The sequence below is a fragment of the Panthera tigris genome, chromosome B4 (assembly GCF_018350195.1).
Source record: "Panthera tigris isolate Pti1 chromosome B4, P.tigris_Pti1_mat1.1, whole genome shotgun sequence".
Taxonomy (NCBI): domain Eukaryota; kingdom Metazoa; phylum Chordata; class Mammalia; order Carnivora; family Felidae; genus Panthera; species Panthera tigris.
The window spans coordinates 71364354-71385152 of record NC_056666.1 but is presented as its reverse complement, the minus strand read 5'-3'; the positions used below and the strand labels follow the sequence as shown (position 1 = coordinate 71385152).

General features: G+C 37.3%; 1 protein-coding gene across 2 annotated transcripts in view; it reads left to right on the top strand.

Annotated features, from left to right (window-relative positions):
- The window catches only part of NELL2 (neural EGFL like 2), a 393863-nt gene that overhangs the window by 100348 nt on the left and 272716 nt on the right, over window positions 1-20799 (top strand). For both annotated transcript variants that reach the window (XM_042992139.1, XM_042992138.1), the window contains exon 4: window positions 10544-10694. In XM_042992139.1, the coding sequence (XP_042848073.1) occupies window positions 10544-10694 (151 nt within the window). The remainder of the gene's footprint in view (window positions 1-10543; window positions 10695-20799) is intronic.

Sequence of the window (20799 nt, the reverse complement as noted above, 5' to 3'; positions counted from 1 at the left end):
TTGTTGCAGTGAAAATGATAATAGTAAAAAAAAATGTAGCACAATTTTGATAGGGTGATTAATCATGGTAACTGATATTTTGGTGTCTTGTTATTCTAAAATAATTTGATTATTATAATTAAAGAAGGATAAAGCAGAACAAACTCCCAAAATTGATGTCTCAGGTCAAATTGGCCTATTAGGTGGAAGATGAAATTGTGCATTTCAGCATTTCAGCTCTGCATAATTGATGGGGCACTACATCCTATCTCTTTGGCTATTCAGCAAAGATTCTGTTAGAATCTGCTTGTGCAATCTGAGGTTGTAGAATGTATAACCATAACATTTTATATAAATGTGTGAAACTGTATGTTATAGATCCCTATTCCTTATTCTTGCCAATTAATAGGTGTCAGTCAACTATTAAAGATATATAGTAGAGATCTCGCCTTGATCCTGTTAGTTTTCTTTTCTTTCTTCTTTTTTCTTTTTAAGTTTATTTCTTTTTAAGTTTACTTCTTTTGAGAGAGACAGAGACAGCGTGAGTGGGGGAGGGGCAGAGAGAAAAGGGAGAGAGAGACTCCCAAGCAGGCTCCACCCTGCCAGCGCAGAGCCCAATGTGGGGCTCGAGCTCATGAAACCACAGATCATGACCAAACCAAAAGTTGGGTGCTTAACTGACTGAGCCACCCAGGCGCCCCTTCTTTCTTTTTACACTAATAATTTGACTAAAGCCAAGCCAAAACATCAGCACACATGTGGATAAAAAGATAGCCAGATTTTTTGAAGGGACATATATATTTTTTTTCTCTCTTATCCTTCTCAGGGACTGAATGAATCTGATCAGACCTCAAAGAAATTAAAGGAATAACTTGTGATTCAGTTTTCACTTAAAAAATTAGCATATGTACATTTTTCTTTTGCACTTATAGTTACTCTCTTAATACATATGAATACTTTATGAAGAGTAATTATATTTGCACTTAAGATATTATATATATATTATATATAATATATGTATAAAGTATTCATATGTATTAAGAGAGTAACTTAATTATTTTATATATATATAATATATATATTAAGTATATATATATACACTCTATATAGGATACTCTATATAGGATAATTTACAAGAGGGAAAAATGATGTAGCTCATGAATTTATACAGTTTAATGCTAAGATGAGTAAGTTGTTAATTTAAGCAATACTTCATACACTGATAACGTGTCAGTATATGAAGGTGCATTTGAACCTTTGATGTACTGCTAAGGGTAAGCCCAGTGAAAAAAGCCCAGTGAAAACTCAAGTTTTTTTCTTTTTTTAAAAAGACATTCATACATTTTATTTATTCAAGGTTTTAATTGCTCTAGTCAAAGCAAAAGCATGTTTCATAAAGTATGATAGTCCATGAGTCTAATTTTACTTACGTATTTAAGACATTGGCTTTGATATTAGCGGACAAATTGTGCACATTCAGTTTGGGTTCAATTTGATAATACATTTCATTCAGATTGGTTTAAATAAAGATCTAGCCAATTACTGATTCTTAAGTCTGCTACATATATTCAAATGATGTTATTGAGACTGCTATCTACAGATAATGAGGCAGTCTTAACACAGGAATACAGCCAGTCTATTAAGGTTGTAGATGACATTGTCATCATCCCTGTTATTTACTTAACATTTCTACCCATTTAATCTTAGTCTTGAGCAGTATTCCAGTTGGGAGTAGAGATCATAAAGAGGGATATTGTTTAACTCGTTTATCCTCTTAATTTTTCTGGTAACAAAACAGTTGGTAATTTCACTGGTGAGGTTCTAAGGAACTGCTTCACGCAAGCCAAAAGCATTAATCTGATTACATACTCAAGTGCTGATTTTAATTTTAATCTACAACAAAGATTATAACAGTGAACTAAACCAGAATACCCGTGTAGTTAATTACTACTGCTGTCTCTGAAGGAAAATGTACCTGGGAAGCCGAATTATTATCAGAAAGTTGCTTGTTAACCTAGACCCAAAACAAAATGGAATACTCTAAATAACTTGTATTATATGTGTTATGTATAAAATTTTAATACTGTAATTTTAAGCTCAAAATTATAGACATTTTGTTGTTTGTCACCCTCCTACATCCTGATGAAATTTTGTTGCACTTCATTAATGAAAATTCCCACAGATGAGTCATAAATGATTTGCTTAAAGTAAACCATTTAGTTGCTAAATCCAGGAGTAGAACCTGCTATTTGTTTTTGTTTCTTTGGATGGTGCTTAAGCTTATGTTTTAAATCTGATTGTATTCACATATGTATGTTTTTATGTGGTTGCATATTCATAGCATTAAGCTAACAAATAATTTTGTAAATAATACATGAGGATATATATGCTTATTGTGCATTGAATCAAATTATAATTAGCTGTTGATTTGAAAAAAACTTTTGAGATGGTTTTGGGATTTAGCTCACTAAATTTTATTCTCAAATAAAATGTAGAAGAGGACGTTGGCTTTCCAAGAGTATTCACTATGCTAACCTAGTAATGTAAAGGGCATATAGATCTCTGAAGGGTGAGGATGGGCATCATTAGATGTGGGTTTGCCCCATTAAAAACTTGTGGGTACTCACAACATTTTGCCCAATAATTTTTTAAGGAGAATTGTTTCAAAATTGTCTTTTTTTTTTTTAATTTTTTTTTTAATGTTTATTTATTTTTGAGACAGAGGGAGACAGAGCATGAACAGGGGAGGGTCAGAGAGAGAGGGAGACACAGAATCTGAAACAGGCTCCGGGCTCCGAGCTGTCAGCACAGAGCCCGACGCGGGGCTCGAACTCATGGAACGCGAGATCATGACCTGGGCTGAAGTCGGACGCTCAACCGACTGAGCCACCCAGGCGCCCCGCAAAATTGTCTTTTAAAAAAGGTTTTGGTGTGGCACGTGGGTGACTCAGTTGGTTAAGTGTCCGACTCTTGATTTCAGCCCAGGCCATGATCTCATGGTTCATGAGATTGACCCCCATGTCAGCGCATTTGGGATTCCCTTTCTCCCTACCTCTCTGCTCCTCCAACTCTCTCTCTCAAAGTAAATAAATAAACATTTGTTTAAAAAAAAACTTTTGGTTTTGATTAAAAGTACAGTTTCTATCTCAGTAGTTTAGATTCTCTAAAGATTATATATAGTTTTGTAGATTGGTGTAGCCTAAATGAATCTGAAGATCAAGAAAAATGTATTTATATTCAGAATATATTTTTATAAAAATTAATATGACAGTTTATTTACTCTCTAGAGTGTGCATCACCATCATGTTAGTAGGACACTATCGTGTAATAATAAGAAGCGTGTTGGCTTGGGTTGAGATCCCAGCTCTGCCACTTGAATTTGGTGGGTTTGTTCATTTATCCTATCCTAATTGCTTTTGATAGTTCTGTTAGAGGAGGTTAGGAGAGGAGGTGACCTCAAATTGACCCTTGAGCTGGCCCTGGGCAATTGGAGGCTCCTTACCTCATCCCCTTCCTTGAAATGTACCCTCTGCCCTCCGCCCTCCATTCCCACAGTGGCAGTCATTTTCAGGGATGCGGCCATGAGAGAGCAGTGTGTTGTTGAGACCATCTGGATTGGTATAAACTGAGTGAATCCAGTTAAGGCTTCTATATAAATTTATGATTTTTGCAGGCTGATGTAGAGATCTGTGCGTCTTGCGGCTGCCCAGGGCAAGCCTCTAAGTTCCCTTGCTTTATTAAAACTGCCCCCTCCCAATCTGGAATGGCCTGCCTCTTTGTTCTGTCTCTCCTTGCCCTTTATGTTCAGAGCTTGCTTCAGATATCACTGGGGAAGCGCCTGAGGTTCGAACCAACAAGTTTCTAATATAGTAAATTCACAGAAAATGAGCTCCGATTTTGAGCCATGCATGGTGATGATGGCGAGTTTCTTGGCTTTTCTGTGCCTCCCTCTCCTCATCTGTAATTTCTATTACTTTGGAGCAATAATCCCATTTATTCAATGTTGCTCTGAGGCTTACATGAGATTATTCATGTTTAAGGACTTTGCAAACTGCATATATGGTGTTAATCAAATATTAATGGCTTTTAAAGTTGTAACCATTACTTTGCCTTGCAAGTTTGCAGTATAAAGGCATGAATATATTGAAGGGAGAGTTAAGAGCGATGGATAGGAACTATACTAATAGTTCTGACTTCATATATTTCTAACCTGAATTCAGAAGATAACAGCCTTTCATAGTCAGAGACTGAAAAAAAAAGTAATTTGGTGAGTTTTGGCACATTCTAAGTCAACCATCTTATGCTGGAGATTAGACTGTTTTTATAATTGAATCTGTACTTGGTATTTGTATTAGTCTGGTTATGTGGGGGAAAATCAATTTAGGTTCTATACACTGCAGATGGGATAGAGACCTGTCAGTGGCAGAGACTCGTGCGATTCATGATGGCAATTATAGTAATGCAGTTTAAGTGCAAAAGAAGAAAATAATTCTTGCCGGTTTGTTATTGGTAGATGGACAAATCCCTTCTCTTTACTTTTGCTAACACACTAAAAATACTGAAAGAAGCTCCAGTCTGACTCTCTTTTTCAGTAAGTACCCATGTTTGCCAGCACGTACATTGTTCCATTCATCTACAGTCTGTTTTTTTAAATGTTTATTTATTTCTTTTGAGAGAGAGAGAGCAGGGTAGGGGCAGAGAGAGAAAGAGAGAAAATCTTCAGCAGGTTCCATGCTCAGCGTGGAGCCTGACTTGGGGCTCCATCTTATGACCCTACGATCATGACCTGAGCTGAAATCAAGAGTTGGACTCTCAACCTGCTGAGCCACCCAGGTGCACCTACAGTCTTATTTTTGAAATAAACCAGTTTCTCTCTCTCTCCTGTATCCCCCTAACTGTGATGTATATGGGGAATCCATAGCACATGGTGGAAATCCCTAGAAATGGTTACTACATCCACACAGGAATGCATCACTCCATTCTGGTAGTCCCATGACAAAAAAAATGAATATTTTGATGTAATTGCTTCAGAACTACTTCATTACTTATTAATAACTGCTTTAAAATGCCATGAATTGTTTCTTATAGTGGGATTTTTTGGGCTCTGTACACAATAAAAATGGAAAACATTGAAACAGAGTTTTGTTTTAAACCCAAGCAGTTCTCCAATTAAAAAGATTTACTCTAGCATGGGTGTGTTGATAAGTTTTTCTGTGGGGCTTTGTAGTAGTGTTTAAAGGCCACTTTTATCAGCCTGTTTTTTGTTTTTGTTTTTGTTTTTGTTTTTGTTTTTCCTGAAGAGGCAATTCAAATGATCTCTGTCAGCCCTTCATTGAAAAGAAATTCAATTTACATTGATTTTTGTCCGTAAATGAATGATCACTCATTGTTTTGTAGAAATAGAGAGTGGTAGGCAGGATTTTATCTTAAGAATAATTTGATTGCCGAAAACATTTATACCAATTTCGAAATGTGGAAACTGATCATTTATGGTGGAGTTGGGGATGCTTAGAATGAAAGTAAGCTCAGAAATCACCCCAAAGGTATCACGGCTGTTGGTAGTTTTGGCTGATTCCACAGTCTCACCACTTGGAAGAGTAATAATGATAAGTATCATAATCCTAATGGCCAACACATGGTGTTTACTACATGCCAGGCATAGCTAATAATCTGCATAGCTGGCATTGAAACCTTATTCTTCTGGGCTCCAAGTTCATTCTGATAGCCACCACACTTCATTTTTCTATGTTTGGTTCCTTAGCAGGAGGCCTTGTTGAGAAGTTGCTTCATGCATACCTATATTGAATTATTAATTCTAAAATTAACTCTTACATGATGGTTTCTTTGACTTGATTTTCCAGTGAAGACTCGAATTGGGTCTATAGTAATAACTGTGGGAACTCAGAAGTCTCTCTGAACATTGTATAATCCTTGAGATGAAAATGGAAGGTAGGAATGTTAATTTTACAAATTGAGAAACAGAAATGCAAATGAGGAATGTGACCTTTCTTAAAATCACTACTAAGCTAGTCACTTAAAGAACTAAAAATGTTATCTTATATCATTACTTTTTTTCTGGATTATTTTCTATTTTGGTGCTCTCTTATTTGCATTTATATTTGTGAGTGGCAGTTAAGCATGGATAAAGGATGCCATGTTCAGGAGGCAGTATGATTTAGTGGAAAGAACACTGGACCAGAAATTGTCATCCCCATAATGCCTCTGGCATTATCACCTCTGTGGGTGAATCACAGGATTGTTCCTTGGCTTGTTTTACTCACTGAAAAAGGACGTAGTAATGGTTGTTCCTGTCTAGTTTCCAGAGCTTTGTGAGAACAAAATGGAATATGGGCTCAAAGGGTAAAATATATCATTATACATTTTTGAAGGATAAATGTTGTATAGTAGCAGCTGTGCAACATTATATATGTGTATGCAACAGATTTAGTTTTTTAAAATTTTTATTTTGAGAGAGTGACTGAGGGAGGGGCAGAGAGAGAGACAGAGAGACAGAGAGACAGAGAGACAGAGAGACAGAATCCCAAACAGACTGTGCCATCAACACAGAGCTGGATGAGGGGCTCATAAACAATGAGATCACGAATCCTAAATCAAGAGTAAGATGCTTAACCTACTGAGCTACTTAGGCACTCCCAGATTTAGTTTTTCTGTGTTCCATCCTTCATACCCTCATTCTTGTGTTTCCTATGATTTACTCAGGCACACCTATTATTTTAGATACTATATTTTGATGACTTCTAAATCTATATTGCCAACCTTGACCTCTCTCATGAGATCAAGTTCTATAGTGCCCACCTCCTATTGGACACTTCCACATATGTGTCCCAACCATTTCTAAAAGTGAAATCCCATCATTCTGCTACTGCATTTCCTTTCATCTAGTCTCTCCAGCTAGAAACTTTAGATTCAATTAACTTCAGTTTTCTCTCTTTCTTTTGCCTTTTGCATGTGTTTTATCACTGACCCAATTCTTCTGTTTTCTAAAACTCTCTTGAATTCTTCCTCTTCTATTTATTCTGATGCTTTTCAGAGAGTTCAGACTCCCATCAAGTCCTTCCTGGACTCAAGCATGATGAATATATGAAAACACGTTCTTAAGGGCAACAATAGATTTAAATAATATTAGGATGAGGTCAGGGTTGATGAGAGATGGTGTACTGTTAACAGCTAAAAATTATGATGCAATCATGATTTATATACTTCCTTTAAGTTCTCTCTGTCACAATCCAGAAACTTAAAAATATTCACCTGTGTCTTGGGCCCCTGGGTTGGCGTTGCCAGGTCAGTAGACCATCCTGAGGCCATAGTAAGTCAGGTCAGGTTCTCTCCCTCCCACTGCCTTCCATATTGCCCCTCTGCATAACACGGGTGGGAATTTCATGCAAGCCCATTTTAAAATCTCTCTGTAATGAACTTGGTTAATCTAGATGGAAGAAAAAACAAAACCCAATATTATTTCTCCTGTCACTATAGCATGAGCTGAATGGAGCTTCTGCTGGCCATGTTTGTGCTGGAGGGGCCCTCCTTCCAGTAAGTCATTCTGCCCTCACAGAGGGAGCAAGATGGACGATAATGAACTGGGAGGAGAAGTTGCACAGGATGGTTTGGTTTAGGAAAGGAAGTGTAGGGATGTCAATATGTGATGTTTAAAATATGTGAAATCTAACAAAAAAGTTAATGATCATCTGAGTTGTGAGAGTTTCTTAAGAGTTCTCCCTGCATTCAACTTTTTTCTTTCTTCAAATAACTTTCTATGTGGCCACCAGAGAAAAATTTCCAAAGTATAGTTTGATCAATTAAAAAAAAAATGTTTCTTTCATCTATAGATTCCTTCACCATGTTTTCAACCATGGTGTCTTACATTTTTATTAATGATACTCAAATGTAATCCATTCTTTTAGATCCTTCTATTCCTCTTAAGGTCAATCTTTACATATCATTTCATCTGAAAACAAAATAAAGAAAAATCTCACAAATAAGATAACCTGTCAACTCTCCTCACAAATCTGACTCCAAAAGCAGTAGAGGATAATATAGAGATTAGTGAAGGTTTTCTATGCATACCAAATGACGAAACTTCCTAAAAACCCTCATTAAGAATCTCTTTTTTAAAAGTTTCACCTTGTAAGGCAGCTGTGGTGCATTTCTAAATTCTTTTCTCTCACTGGATGAGCTCAAGCTCTCCACACCACATCTTTGGATCTCTCTCTCTCTGGGTTTCATCTTCCTTTCTGTATTCAGTGTAGTCCTTTCTCTGCTTCTCTCATTTGCATCCCCATCTATCATCCTACTAGGCAAGACAAAGGGTGCTGCTGAAGCTCTACCTGGTTGAAAGAGGGGGAAGCATAATAAATATTTATAATTTGATTTTAATTTGCTTTTATCTATCAAATTAAGATGAAGTGATGAAGTTTGGGAATGATTTACTTGTGACTAGAGTGAATAAAAAGTTAACACTAGATGAATTATTCTCATGGAATTTCATTTTGTATGCCTCCTTGAGGAAGTGGAAAGTTTTGGAGCTAGGAGGAATTGTATGGAATCCCCTCCACAGCCAATCTTATCCCTGATTGAGCTTGAGGGGAAACTATTATGTTGACCATGGCAGAAATTGCAGATTATTGTTCTACTTTTGAATTGTGAATATTCGATGGGACTGAGGAAGTTTCTTTTTTGAAGCAAGAAATTTATTTTTCCTAAAACTTTGAGCAAAAATCCCTTTTACACCTTCCTGCTGGTTCCCAAGCTCTTCCTATGACTGGAATGCTTTTCTTTCTCTTTTCTACCTGGTGATCTCCAGATCAAGTGTCGTCTGTTTTATGAGATTTTTCCGTCTGCATGATGTTGGCTACTTTTACATCTGTGATCCGTCCACGCTTGGTACCTACCTGTATGACAGCATTTCTTTCATTGTACTGGGATTATTTGTCTCGTCCACTACTTTGTGGGTATCTTGAGGGCTTCTCCATGTCTGTCCATTCCCAGTGATGGGCACAGATCATGTGGGTACATTTTTATTCCATAAATTTGTGGGGCTAGGAAGGTATGGAATTTTAGATTAATCCTATAAACTCTTTCACTGAAGTTGTGGTTCTCAACAAGATTTCTGCTACACTGCTGCTGAGGAAATGCTTGGAAATGTGTGGGAAAGCTTTGGGTTGTCACAGTGATTGGGGGTTGGGTGCCATTGGCATTCACTGGGCCAGAACCAGGGGTGTTAAATATTCTGCAAAGCATGGGACAGTTTTGCACAAGGATGGGTTTTTCTGTCTAAATGCCAGTAGTTTTTCCGTTGAGATCTACTTGCTTAGTAGTTACCTAGACTACCTACTCTAAAGTAAGTAAGTCTAGTTACTTAGTCTACCTAGTCTAAAGCATAGAAACAAGGAGGATGATTTGAGAACAACATAAACTGTATTTCTGGCTCCCATCAACCCTTTGCACACACTATGAATAGGAGAGCCTTATGCTCAGTTAGCAGATGGCTTGAATAATGGTTTTTTCCTACCCACTAAATCCATTTCTATCTGTATTGCCCCCATAGCCTCTGGGTCCCACTCCCTGGGTCTCGGAGTGCAGGACTAAACCAGGTAGAAGTGTAGGGTAAAAGTTTCTGCTCTCCCACGCATACTTTCCTTGGCTAGGCTTTCTCTAAGTCTGGAGAAGAGGACATTGGAATTAAGTTCTATGTATTTCTTTCAACAGCATGGTAAGACAATTTGATCTTAATGTTTCATCCATTGCGCAGAAGGCTGAGAGTGACTAATTTCAATGATCTTTTAAAAAATCTATTTATAGCACGCCTTCTGGCTAAGGATATCAATGTGGAAGGTGGCACATAGATTTAAATCCAGTTTTCTGTCATGAGGCATCAGAAAAGCTAAATGGCTCTAACATGGTCTTTTAGGTTCTAGTCTATGAAGTACATCTTTTTGCTCACTGTTGACACTGATGTGGCTGTGGTATCCAGAATATAGGGTATGTGTAAGGAGAAAACTTGGGAGTACACTTCTTCAAGCAGGATCCTTTGATTCTTTGCCCCAGAGGTGACATTTTTGAAAAAGAATTCCTGAAACACGAGTCCAGTAATTGGTTTACTGTCCTGTGTTATACGTAGCAAAAAGTTTTTTTAAAAAATATTTATTTATTTATTTAGACAGAGATAGAGAGTGAGTTGGGGAGGGACAGAGAAAGAGGGAGACAGAGAATCCCAAGCAGGCTCTGTGCTGAGATAGAGAGTGAGTTGGGGAGGGACAGAGAAAGAGGGAGACAGAGAATCCCAAGCAGGCTCTGCACTGTCAGCACAGAGCCTCGGGGCTTGAACTCATGAGCCATGGGATCGTGACATGAGCTAAAACCAAGAGTAGGATGCTTAACCAACTGAGCCACCCAGGTGTCCCTGTAGCAAAAAATCTTGTTGAAGGAGTCTGAAACTTGGTATTTATCAGTTATTACTTAATAATGTTTTTTGAAAGATGTTGCATGGAAAGGATACTTTATAAAACCAAATTATAATCTATTTAATGTATGTTTCTTTTTTTAGATACTCCCAGAAGTATAAAAGCATCCACTGCTACAGCTGAACAGTTTTTTCAGAAGCTGAGAAATAAACATGAATTTACTGTTTTAGTGACTCTGAAACAGACCCACTTGAATTCTGGAGTTATTCTCTCCATTCACCACTTGGATCACAGGTGAGTGTGGCTGCTGGGTTTTTTGTGTTTTCGTTATATATGGTTAAATGAACACATTCAAAAGAAGTAAACAAAATCAAGATATCCAATATACAAGATTGGAATAAAACAGCTAGAATAATTTTGCTACATTATGCAAAATCACAAACACAAGTAATTGAAATCAGCCTAGATGCAAAAGAAGCTAGCTGGTGCTTTTGATGTTGCTAAAAGCACACAGAAATCACTGTTCCTGAGACACACTTATTAGTGACTAAATTCCTCATGAGATATCTTCCTCAATGTTAAGGCTGAACATACTTCTTTGTAATTTGTGAATAGTTAGCCACAAAAATACTATATTTAGTTTCTTTAGGAAGTTGCCTGGGTTTGAGTTTAATAAGTCATAATTTTCATCACTGACAGGTAACTTCTTTCTTGATGCATCTCTTAGACTGCAGCAGCACAGCTGTATTCTTGCATGCGTTTTGAATCAAAATTCTGTCTAGTATCTCCCAGTCTCTCACATGTGTGGAAGTATGATTAGGGGAGAGCTGGTGGGAGTAACGGGGAGTAGGGGGTGGGAGGAAGGAGAAACTCATTCATGACGCTTGGCATATACATAGATTGTTACTGAATAACACCAAAAAGCTCTAAATGATCCCTTGAGTGAAAGAATTACCACAGTTCTGACAATGCAAGTTCCTTTGTGTTCCCATTTTGAATACTTACTCCATGACTTACTACCTATGGACCTTGAGCAAGTCACATGGCCTTTCTGTGCTGCAATTTCCTCACCTGTGAAATGGGGAGAGTAATAGTACCTATTTCATGGGTGGTTGTGAAGATTAATAAGTGTTTGAAATATATACATGGTTTTTATGATCTTGTTAAGGTGTGGGGAGAAACCTCTTTTCTTGGTTTCTCTTACCAGGGATGAGGTAGCCTGGGACTTTGAAAATCTTTATGAAATACTAAAGGGCAAACAGAAGCACATATACGTGGTGAACAAGATACAGCAAGTTGACATAGAGAGCAAGGTTCCTGATCACGCTCTACCTGGATTATTCTCAAGGCATCAAGACCCCGCATTATTCCATCTATAGCCCGAGAGGGTTGTCATAACCCCCTACTTGGGTTTCTTTCCTCCCAGGTCCTGGCCTGTGTTTGACAGGAGGGTGCCATGATAACATTTATCTGGTAATTGGCTTAGGATCTTCAAGGCACAGCAAGAAAGGGACAGGTCCCATTTCTAAGGGTTCACTAGGGCTTTTCCCGTTGGTCTGTTTCTGGTCCCAGGGTCAGGACTGGTCTTCAAGTGATTGATATCAGACCTCCTTGCTTACATTACAGTACTGTGACTTTGCCCATCTCACTTGAGCTTTAGGCAACATGATTCACATAAAATAAAGGAATTTTGTTCCTTTACAGAGCAGCTTGTTTTATTGCTGATGACTTCTGCTTGCTAAAAGAAATTTCCCCTGTGTTTTGGGCACTAGATTTTTCTGCCCTGTAACTCCCCCCCCCCCACCCCATTAGTAGAGACATGGAACTCGTCCAGCCTTCTTCCAGATGGCGTATCCTTACATCCATGATGGTCACTGCAGCCTCCCATCTTACCCTTCTTGTCTCAGGGCTAACCAGCGCTGGGTACTCCATCTGCTCCTCTTTAGACTTAATTGACAGCAATTCTTGAGGTCTACTGCCCTCATCTATATGCATCCCAGATGGGCAATGTTTTTGTTGGTCCCTGGAGTTGAATATAATGAATAACTCTACAAACGTTTGACCAGCACAGACTTCTTGTAATCTGTATACTTTCAATCTAATACTTACTAAGATAGTATGGAAAAAAAAGTTTTTTTAGCATCTTAAACAATAAGTATATGGACCACCGAAATACCCGACCATCATCAGGTAGATTCTTGGTGAAGGACCTGAGGAAGGATAACTTGCCATCAGGCAGATTTTTTTTCTTACTTTTCCTGTGAAGTAGATTTGCGAAAACATGTAGGAATTTTTATTGAGTTATTTCAATGAAAGATAATATTTGTTTTTTTAAATTAATATGGCAATATATTTTCATTGTAGAAAATTTGAAAAGCAGACAATTGTAAAGAAATAGAAAAACTCATATAAATCATTTTACCAAAAGGAGACCAATGTTTAAAATTTGCCATATTTTAACCCAGTTCTTTTGTCTGTGCATGTAGATATGCCATATTTTATTTGATCTGCCCCTCACTTTGGATATTTAACTCATTTCCTTTTTTAACTTTAATAATAACACCATGATTAATATATTTATACATAAATTTTTGTGCTCAGCTCTTGTGCTTTCCAGTTATACTTGTTGAATTTAATATTAATTCTGTAATTCCTTGTTTTACTTACTCATTCTTTCTTCATATCATCTACAAATTTGAGATATGGTGTATCAAATATATTTGAGATATGGTGTATCTTTCTAGGATATAAAAGATCATTTAGGTTTGCAAGGCTCTTTTTATTTGTTTAGTAAACCAGCAGTTATTAAAGTCTTATGTGTGCCAGGCGCTGTGAATTAGCTCGTTTTATCATCAGGACTGGGCAGTGGTTAAGTGTGCGGGTCTAGAGATGGACTCCGTGAATTCCAGGCATAGCAATACCACTTATTGGCCTTATGACCTTGTGAAAATTACTTAACTCTTCTGTACCTCAGGTTCTTCATCTGTAAATCCATATAAAGTGCTTGAGAACACTAGAGAAAAAAATTCCACAAAGTGCCATAATCATACAAAGTCACTATTCTCATTCATATTTTACAGTTAAGAAAAACAAACCCAGGGGCACCTGCGTGGCTCAGTGGGTTAAGCGTCCAGCTTGGTTTCGGCTCAGGTCCTGATCCCACAGTTCCTGGGACAGAGCCCCGTGATGGGCTGTGCACTGGCAGCGTGGAGCCTGCTTCGGATTCTCTCTCTTCTCCTCTCTTTGCCCCTTCCCTACTCGTGCCCACACATGGGATTTCTCTCTCTCAAAGTAAATAAATTAACTTTTGTTGGGAAAAAAAAGGGGGGGAAACAAACCCAGAGAGCTTACGTTGTTGAAGTTTCCCAAGAGTAAGTGAGGGTAGGGTTTAAACTCAGGTAATCTGATTCCAGAGCCAGCTGGCTTAACCTCAGTGCCCTGCCAGCTCTCAGGGTCTAGTGTTAGACTTCCTTCTCTTCTGCGCATTCCCCCCCTCCCCCCCTCCCATAGCACCACTTAGCTAGTTAGTGACAGAATCAGGACCCAAATCCACTTACTCTGATTCTTGAATGTGGTGTTTTCACCAGTATACTGTGATATCTCCTAACCTTTTAGCACCCTGACAGATCTTGTGTTATGGTGTGTGTTTTGTTTTTTTTCTGTGGTGTTGCTGAAGTTCTTTCTTTCCTTAGTCTTAATCTGACTCCTATTTTTAGTTTCATCGTATCATGAACACTTATGTATTTATTCTTTGATTTGCTTCACAAAAAATTTAGCGTGGTTTATAGGGCTATCTACAGGACAACAAATAAGAATAAAAGGAAATATGAAAATCAGGGCAAAGGAAAAATAGAAACCCAGTTGGATGATTAAGATAATGCAATTGTTCTTAGTTCTGAGACCAGAAACGTATTTCTCCTATGCCCTTTCATGCAAGATGTAATGAGTGTCTTTAGAGAAATGAATCCAGAGGGCTTCATATCAGCTGGTGGCATCATGCTGTAAAGCACTGAGGGAAAAGCAAAGCTACAGAGATGCCAGGAACTTGCATCAACGTGTGAAGGTGTTTGAAACAGTACTGTACCCTCAGAGGCCCTTGGTAGTATGCACGAAAGTTCTGTACAGCCAAATTTTCCTGCTCAAAATTCCAATAGTGCCTCTGATGTGAAACTCTAATAAAAGGCCATGTCCTTAAGGCAATATTCCATATAAATTGCTTTTCTCATGAGAATAACACTGAATTCAAGTTAGACTTCTCTCAGAAATACTTGAATTGTAGCTATTCTTTGTTGACACTTCAGTGAGAATTAAGTGTTGAGCAGCAATAGCAATTAAGTTGGAGGAAAGACTGACATTTTATGTAAAAACCGAGGAGCCTGACAAGGACACACCTGAATGGAAGATGCCCGTTTCCTCCTGAAGTAGGCAGTTCTCAAGAGCAGGGCCAAGCTTTTCCTCGGGAAGTAGTGTGGGTTCTATGTTCACATATTGATGAATGGATCCTATTGAAGGTGGAAATTTTAATTATGCTACAAATTTTAAATATTATGATAGTTATAGTAAATTTTACAAATTAAGAAAATTACAAAGAAGGAAGTCAAAATCATCTGTAACTTTACCACCTGGGGATAGTTTCTACTAATATTTTCAGTTATAAATGTCTACTTAAGGGTAGAGATATAATATTTCAAAAACTGATTCATACTGTACATGTTTTACAAGTTACTTTTCAAAATTTAGCAAAATATCTTGACAATTTTCCCATGTCAACAAATATTCACTTGTAGTCTATTTTTTAATGCCCAAGGATTATTCCATCATTGGATACAAATTAAAATAGAGATAATCAAATTCTTACATATGCCATGAAAAAATCCAAGCAAAATGTCCAAAAAGTGTCTAAGTGTGTTCAGTGTAATTGCCTGAGGTATCCACTTAGAAGAACTAGTTTGCAAAATATGTGTCTGGATAAAGTGAATGAACTTTTGTGCTCCACTGGTTGGTTAGCTATAAACCAGATCAATGTTGAAAAATGCCTGTCACAGTGAATAGTTGATCCTTTCACTGGCAGTGATTAGGAGCAGGTCCCGCTCTCCATAAAGTCCTTCCTAGTTCATGGAAGAGCTCTTCTGCACCCTGAGGGAAGCTAACTCCCTGGTTGCATTTGGGGTTGGTCGGAGGAGGTCATGGTGCTTCATCTAAGCATATGTTCTTGCCTGCCAGATGGAAAGCTCAAGAGCAAGAACTTGAGTTATTTCTCGGAATTAGGCTTTGTGAGTTAGCCCACTGGAGGGTGCCTACTACAGACCAGTTACTAAATAAACATTAATATTACTGTCAGCGATGATGTGAAACGACTTCTTCCCTTACGTTGGTCCCTGACTCCAATCTTATCGCTGTTTGGGCTGATCGAAGTGAGAACCTGGCTACCTGCCGTACAGCCTGCTCTGATGCCAAATTAAGTAGGAAGAAGTCCCTAAGAAATAGAAACTGTGGGAACGGCAGCTCCGGCACTGGTTGAGATGAAGGAAAGTGGAGTGTCAATGCCGAGCGCGGTGACCAGTCTGCTTACCACCTGTATGTCACCCCCTTCCTTTCCCTCTTGTTGTCCAAATCCTCCTCACACTTCAGAACTCTGCTCTCATCCCCATAAAGCTTTTACTGACCTTTCCAGTTTACATTAATTCCGTCCTGCATTTGCCTCCAATGCAATTTTTAAATTTGTGCCACTCTTTTTTTGGCTTTCTTCGGTATAACATCTTATATCGTTATGTGTTTCATATATATGCATATGTATTAATTGCATATCAGAGGTTAAAAATGTCATTTGCTGCCTTTGATCACAATTGTAACAAATGTTTAGTGAGGATTTTTTAATTTAAGTTGTAATTGTTTTTTTGAATTGGTAATATATCTCCTGGTTTAAAATTTAAAAGGCACAGCAGGGTATGGAGAAGAAAAAGTCTACCTCTGTCCCTATCTCCAGACACCTACTTTCTACCCCTGGAGGCAACTACTATTATAATTAAAGACATTTTGAAAATAAGGAAGAGGTAAAAAAGAAAATTCAGCTTAGCCAATCAGTGTTGTGCTGGAGTGGGTTCAGACTGGCTTACAGGAGTTGAAGATTTGTGAGCGAGCAGACATTAATTACTGTGAAGCTGGAAGGAGGCCACAATGTGAGTGTTTATGGCGTGGAAATCAACAAATGCTACAAAGCAAGGCTTTCTTCCTTTGAATGTATTTTTCTAGGTTAATATTAGTTTTTTCAACAGGTCTTAAATTTTTTCAGATTTCTCTTCTATCTTTCTTATACGAGTGGATAAATGAACCAATATGTTAGAATTATTTCTTTCGAGAACAGAAAGCCAATTGTTAAACATTTACAAGGACCACTGCTTTATAGTCCTGACATCTAGAGATAACCACCCTGACACTTTGGGATGCAGCTCTCTGATCCTCTGCCCAGGTGTACTTGTGTGCTTGTATAAAATTATGCATAGTTTATAACAGTTCCTAATTAGGTCTTTCTTTCTTTCTTTCTTTCTTTCTTTCTTTCTTTCTTTCTTTCTTTCTGTGCTGTTAAAGGATTGTGCATTATACTTGTAAACCCCATTTGATGTACCATGCTGTCACTGAGTTACATGCTAAATAAATATTTGATGGATGAGGACATGAGTGAAAGATCAAGAGAAAGATCATCAGGAGTGCAGCAGGAATCATCAATAACATCACAGAGTTTTAATCAGTCTAGGGCAAGGATCTGGGGAATGTTGAAATTGCTATATTGATGCAGGGTGCCTAAAGTATTCTTAAATGTCATTAGCTCTAGTGTGAGAATTTCACTAACTGGCAGTCACTGCCTCGAAACAGCTATAAGTCAAGTTCTTGGAGAATAGCGACACCTGTAATGAGCTATACAGAAACATCTCAGCCACTGCGTTAAGGCTGGAAACCTAATCACACAACTTGGTTAGTTTGGACATCTGAGACTAATAGACATACTCTGGATTCTGAGGAATCTGAAGTGAGCAAACAGAAAGACGGAAGTAGGAAAGACAGACATCACAACATCTTAGAACTGGGAGAGGGCTTAAGTCAAACCTTGGTACTGAAACACAGCTTCAAACAGTGACATAATTAGGAAACTGTGGGGAACCTTAATGGCAGTGTCCTGGTGTTCTGTGAGTAAAGTCTTGGCCTCCTGAGATTTCAATGGGGTTTCAAATAGTGTTTTTCAAGCAGGGGCTAATATTAAAAATTAGGCCGCAAACTTTTTGTGAGCGCAGTGTGAAAAGCTGGTAGGCTCTTCAGCCATTTCTGGGTATATTTAGCTAATATCAGCATTACCTAAAAACAACAGACAATGATGTATGACACTTAATGTCTGAAAGAATTAAGACATTCAGGCAGATCAAAGAATTCTCTCATCATTATGGTTTTCTGGCTATTGCATTTTCAAAGGAAAAAAATAAAGAATAGAGAAATAATTCCAAGATAACTAATTCACTTAGCTGTTTATGCAGGAGATTTAGAAGAGAGATATGAAAACAGTAAAGGCTCATTGAAAAGCAAAGTGAATTTAAAAGTTAAAATAAATGAGAAAATTTCCCCAAGTTGTGAAAGGACTCTCTTCTTTTCTTCCGTGTTTTACAAAGCTGTAGTTTCTTCAGGATAAATAAAATTATTTTGTTATTCCTTGGTATAGATTAGGTACACTCGTCTACATTATGTTCTGTAATTTATAATACTTCTTTATTTAAGATAGTCTTGGGCTTTAGATATATACATTAGGCCTTTATAACATGGGGTCATTATTAGGAATTTTCTTCATATCTAAACAGTATTTGTGCTTCTAACCGTGAATGCTTTGCAAATAGCATACATAGGAAGAATTTGTGGCAATAGCTTTGCAAATAAATACAAAACTGTCTTGTAGTTTTCATCATCTTCTATATTAATGAACTTGAGGTGAAATAAATGAGATTTTTTTCTACTCTCTTAGTATTAATTATTATACATTCTGGATGAGTAAGAATGTATTTATGTATGAGGCTGATAAAATGTATCTTCATATTTGTGAGTGCTTGTCATGTATTAAGCCATTTCTCTTTCTTGACATTACTAAGTAAAAATTAAACTTGCTGGCAATATTTGCTTGGCTTAATGGTTCTGAACTAAAAGATGACTGTTTATCATGGATAAAATTAACAGACTGGCATAACAGCTACTACACTCTACTTTTTCGTTGCACACTGCTTACTAAATATTGTTAAAGAGAACAGGTTTGTAAGTTAAAATTTCAAACCTCGAGTTCTTCGTAATTAACAAAACAACTGTATATTTGATTATCTTAAAGTATATTTCTATATCATTATTTATCTCTAATAAAATTATACCTTTAATATGTATTTTAATACCCTCTTATTATTAGGAAAGTTACAGTGTATAGTCGAATGTGGTTAAGCATGCATATGTCATTACCAAGTAGGCATGTTGAGCTGCTCATCAAAGAAATGGAATTAAAGTTAAGACAGCAAGCAAGGGGATTTCTTGTATTCTTGTATGTACCAAATTTGCACAAGGGGAAGTGATGGAAAGAAGTACACATTTTAATATACAGAGGTTATTTCCTGGAGCACAATCCTCCCTTTCATGCTGGAATAGTGGGGCCCCATTTTCCTTCCTGTTAGCATGTCAGTGTTTCTGCAGGGCTGAGGAGTGAATCAATCGGCTGTTGCTGCTGCTGCGGCCACCACCATGGACTAGCCAATCTCTATCCGTTCCCATCACACATTTCAGGTACTTCCCTCCTTAGGCAGAGATGCAGAGGACCAGGGGTATTTGTAACCCTCCATCCTATTTGGCCTTGTCTGGTTATCAGGCCCCAAATATCGTAGACCAATATAAGAAGACCCTTCTGCTTCATCCATCTCATAGCCTCTTTGCATCTACCCTTTAGTCCAGATGTTGGACTACCAGTGACTTGGCTGTTGTGTAGGCAAATGTTATTGAGGATCAAGCCTCCCATGTTTTAGGAAATCGACCTGGTGTTCCTGCTTGAATGTTTGCACGCTTCCCATTTCTATGTTGCCATGTTATTTCTTTTTCTGTGGTAGTAAAGGTTAATTGTTCATTAGAAATAATTGGCCCATGTAGCTACTAATGATCAGTTAGCTACTTTTTTTTTTTTAGTTTTTTTTTCTGACATTAAAAAAATACTTCTAATGATTAAAAGATTTTTCTAAATATTATTTCCTCACTCAGGAATGGACAGTGAAAATTATTTTAGTTCCTTTTTTTCTTTAATCAACACTTGCATCTTCATTATTTCCCTTCATGTTATTTTTGAAGATACTGACATGTCAAGATGTTAGGGCATAGTAACTTTTCCTGATTGCCTTTAAGTCAGGTAGGCTTCTTTTATTAAAGTAAGTTTTTCATGGTTTCATTTTCGTATAAGTCTTGAACACATCTAAAATTTATTATAGTGTAAGCAAAAAATGAAGCTCTAAACATTTAAAAAGATTTTTTTAACATTTATTTATTTTTTTTGAGAGAGAGAGAGCACGAGAGACAGAGCACTAGTGGGGGAGGGGCAGAGAGAGGGAGACACAGAATTGGAAGCAAGCTTCAGCCTCTGAGCTATCAGCACAGAGCCTGACGCAGGGCTCAAACTCGTGAATGGCAAGATCATGACCTGAGCTGAAGTCGGACACTTATCCAACTAAGCCACCCAGGCATCCCTCTAAACATTTTTTTAAACAGATAACTAATCATTCCAACATCATTTGACATTTTTCCCTCTCTTCATTTGCGACTCTTTATCATAAATGCAATCTCATATTTATATTTAATATCATTTCTAGGTTCTCTCCTCTGTTTCATTAGTCTGTGTGCTATTTTTCTACCAGTGATCCACTCACATAAATCACTTTTTGATTTAACTGAGCTCCATGTAATAAGGATATTAACTCCATAGCACCAGTGTTTTTCATTTGCATTGAAGTCTTAATGGCAATTTTGATGTACTAAATTTTCTTAACTGATACATAGTCAAACCAATAATTTCTATCTCTAAAGGGTGGGATTATGTTAATGAAATAGTGAAGAAAGAATATGTTATTTTCTCTTCCCAGGAAGAAAAGAGAAAGCCAATTTGAAAATTCAAGAAAAAGAAGAAAATTTCAGCTAACTGATGTTAGCTGTGGGCTTGCCTTATAACCTTTATTATGTTGAGATATCTCCCTTCTATGCAAAATTTATTGAGATTTTATCATGAATAGATATAGAATTTTGTCAAATGCTTTTTCTTTTTCTATTGAGATTATCCTGTGGTTTTTTACATTCTATTAATGTGATGTATCACATTGATTGATTTGCATATGTTGCATCCCAC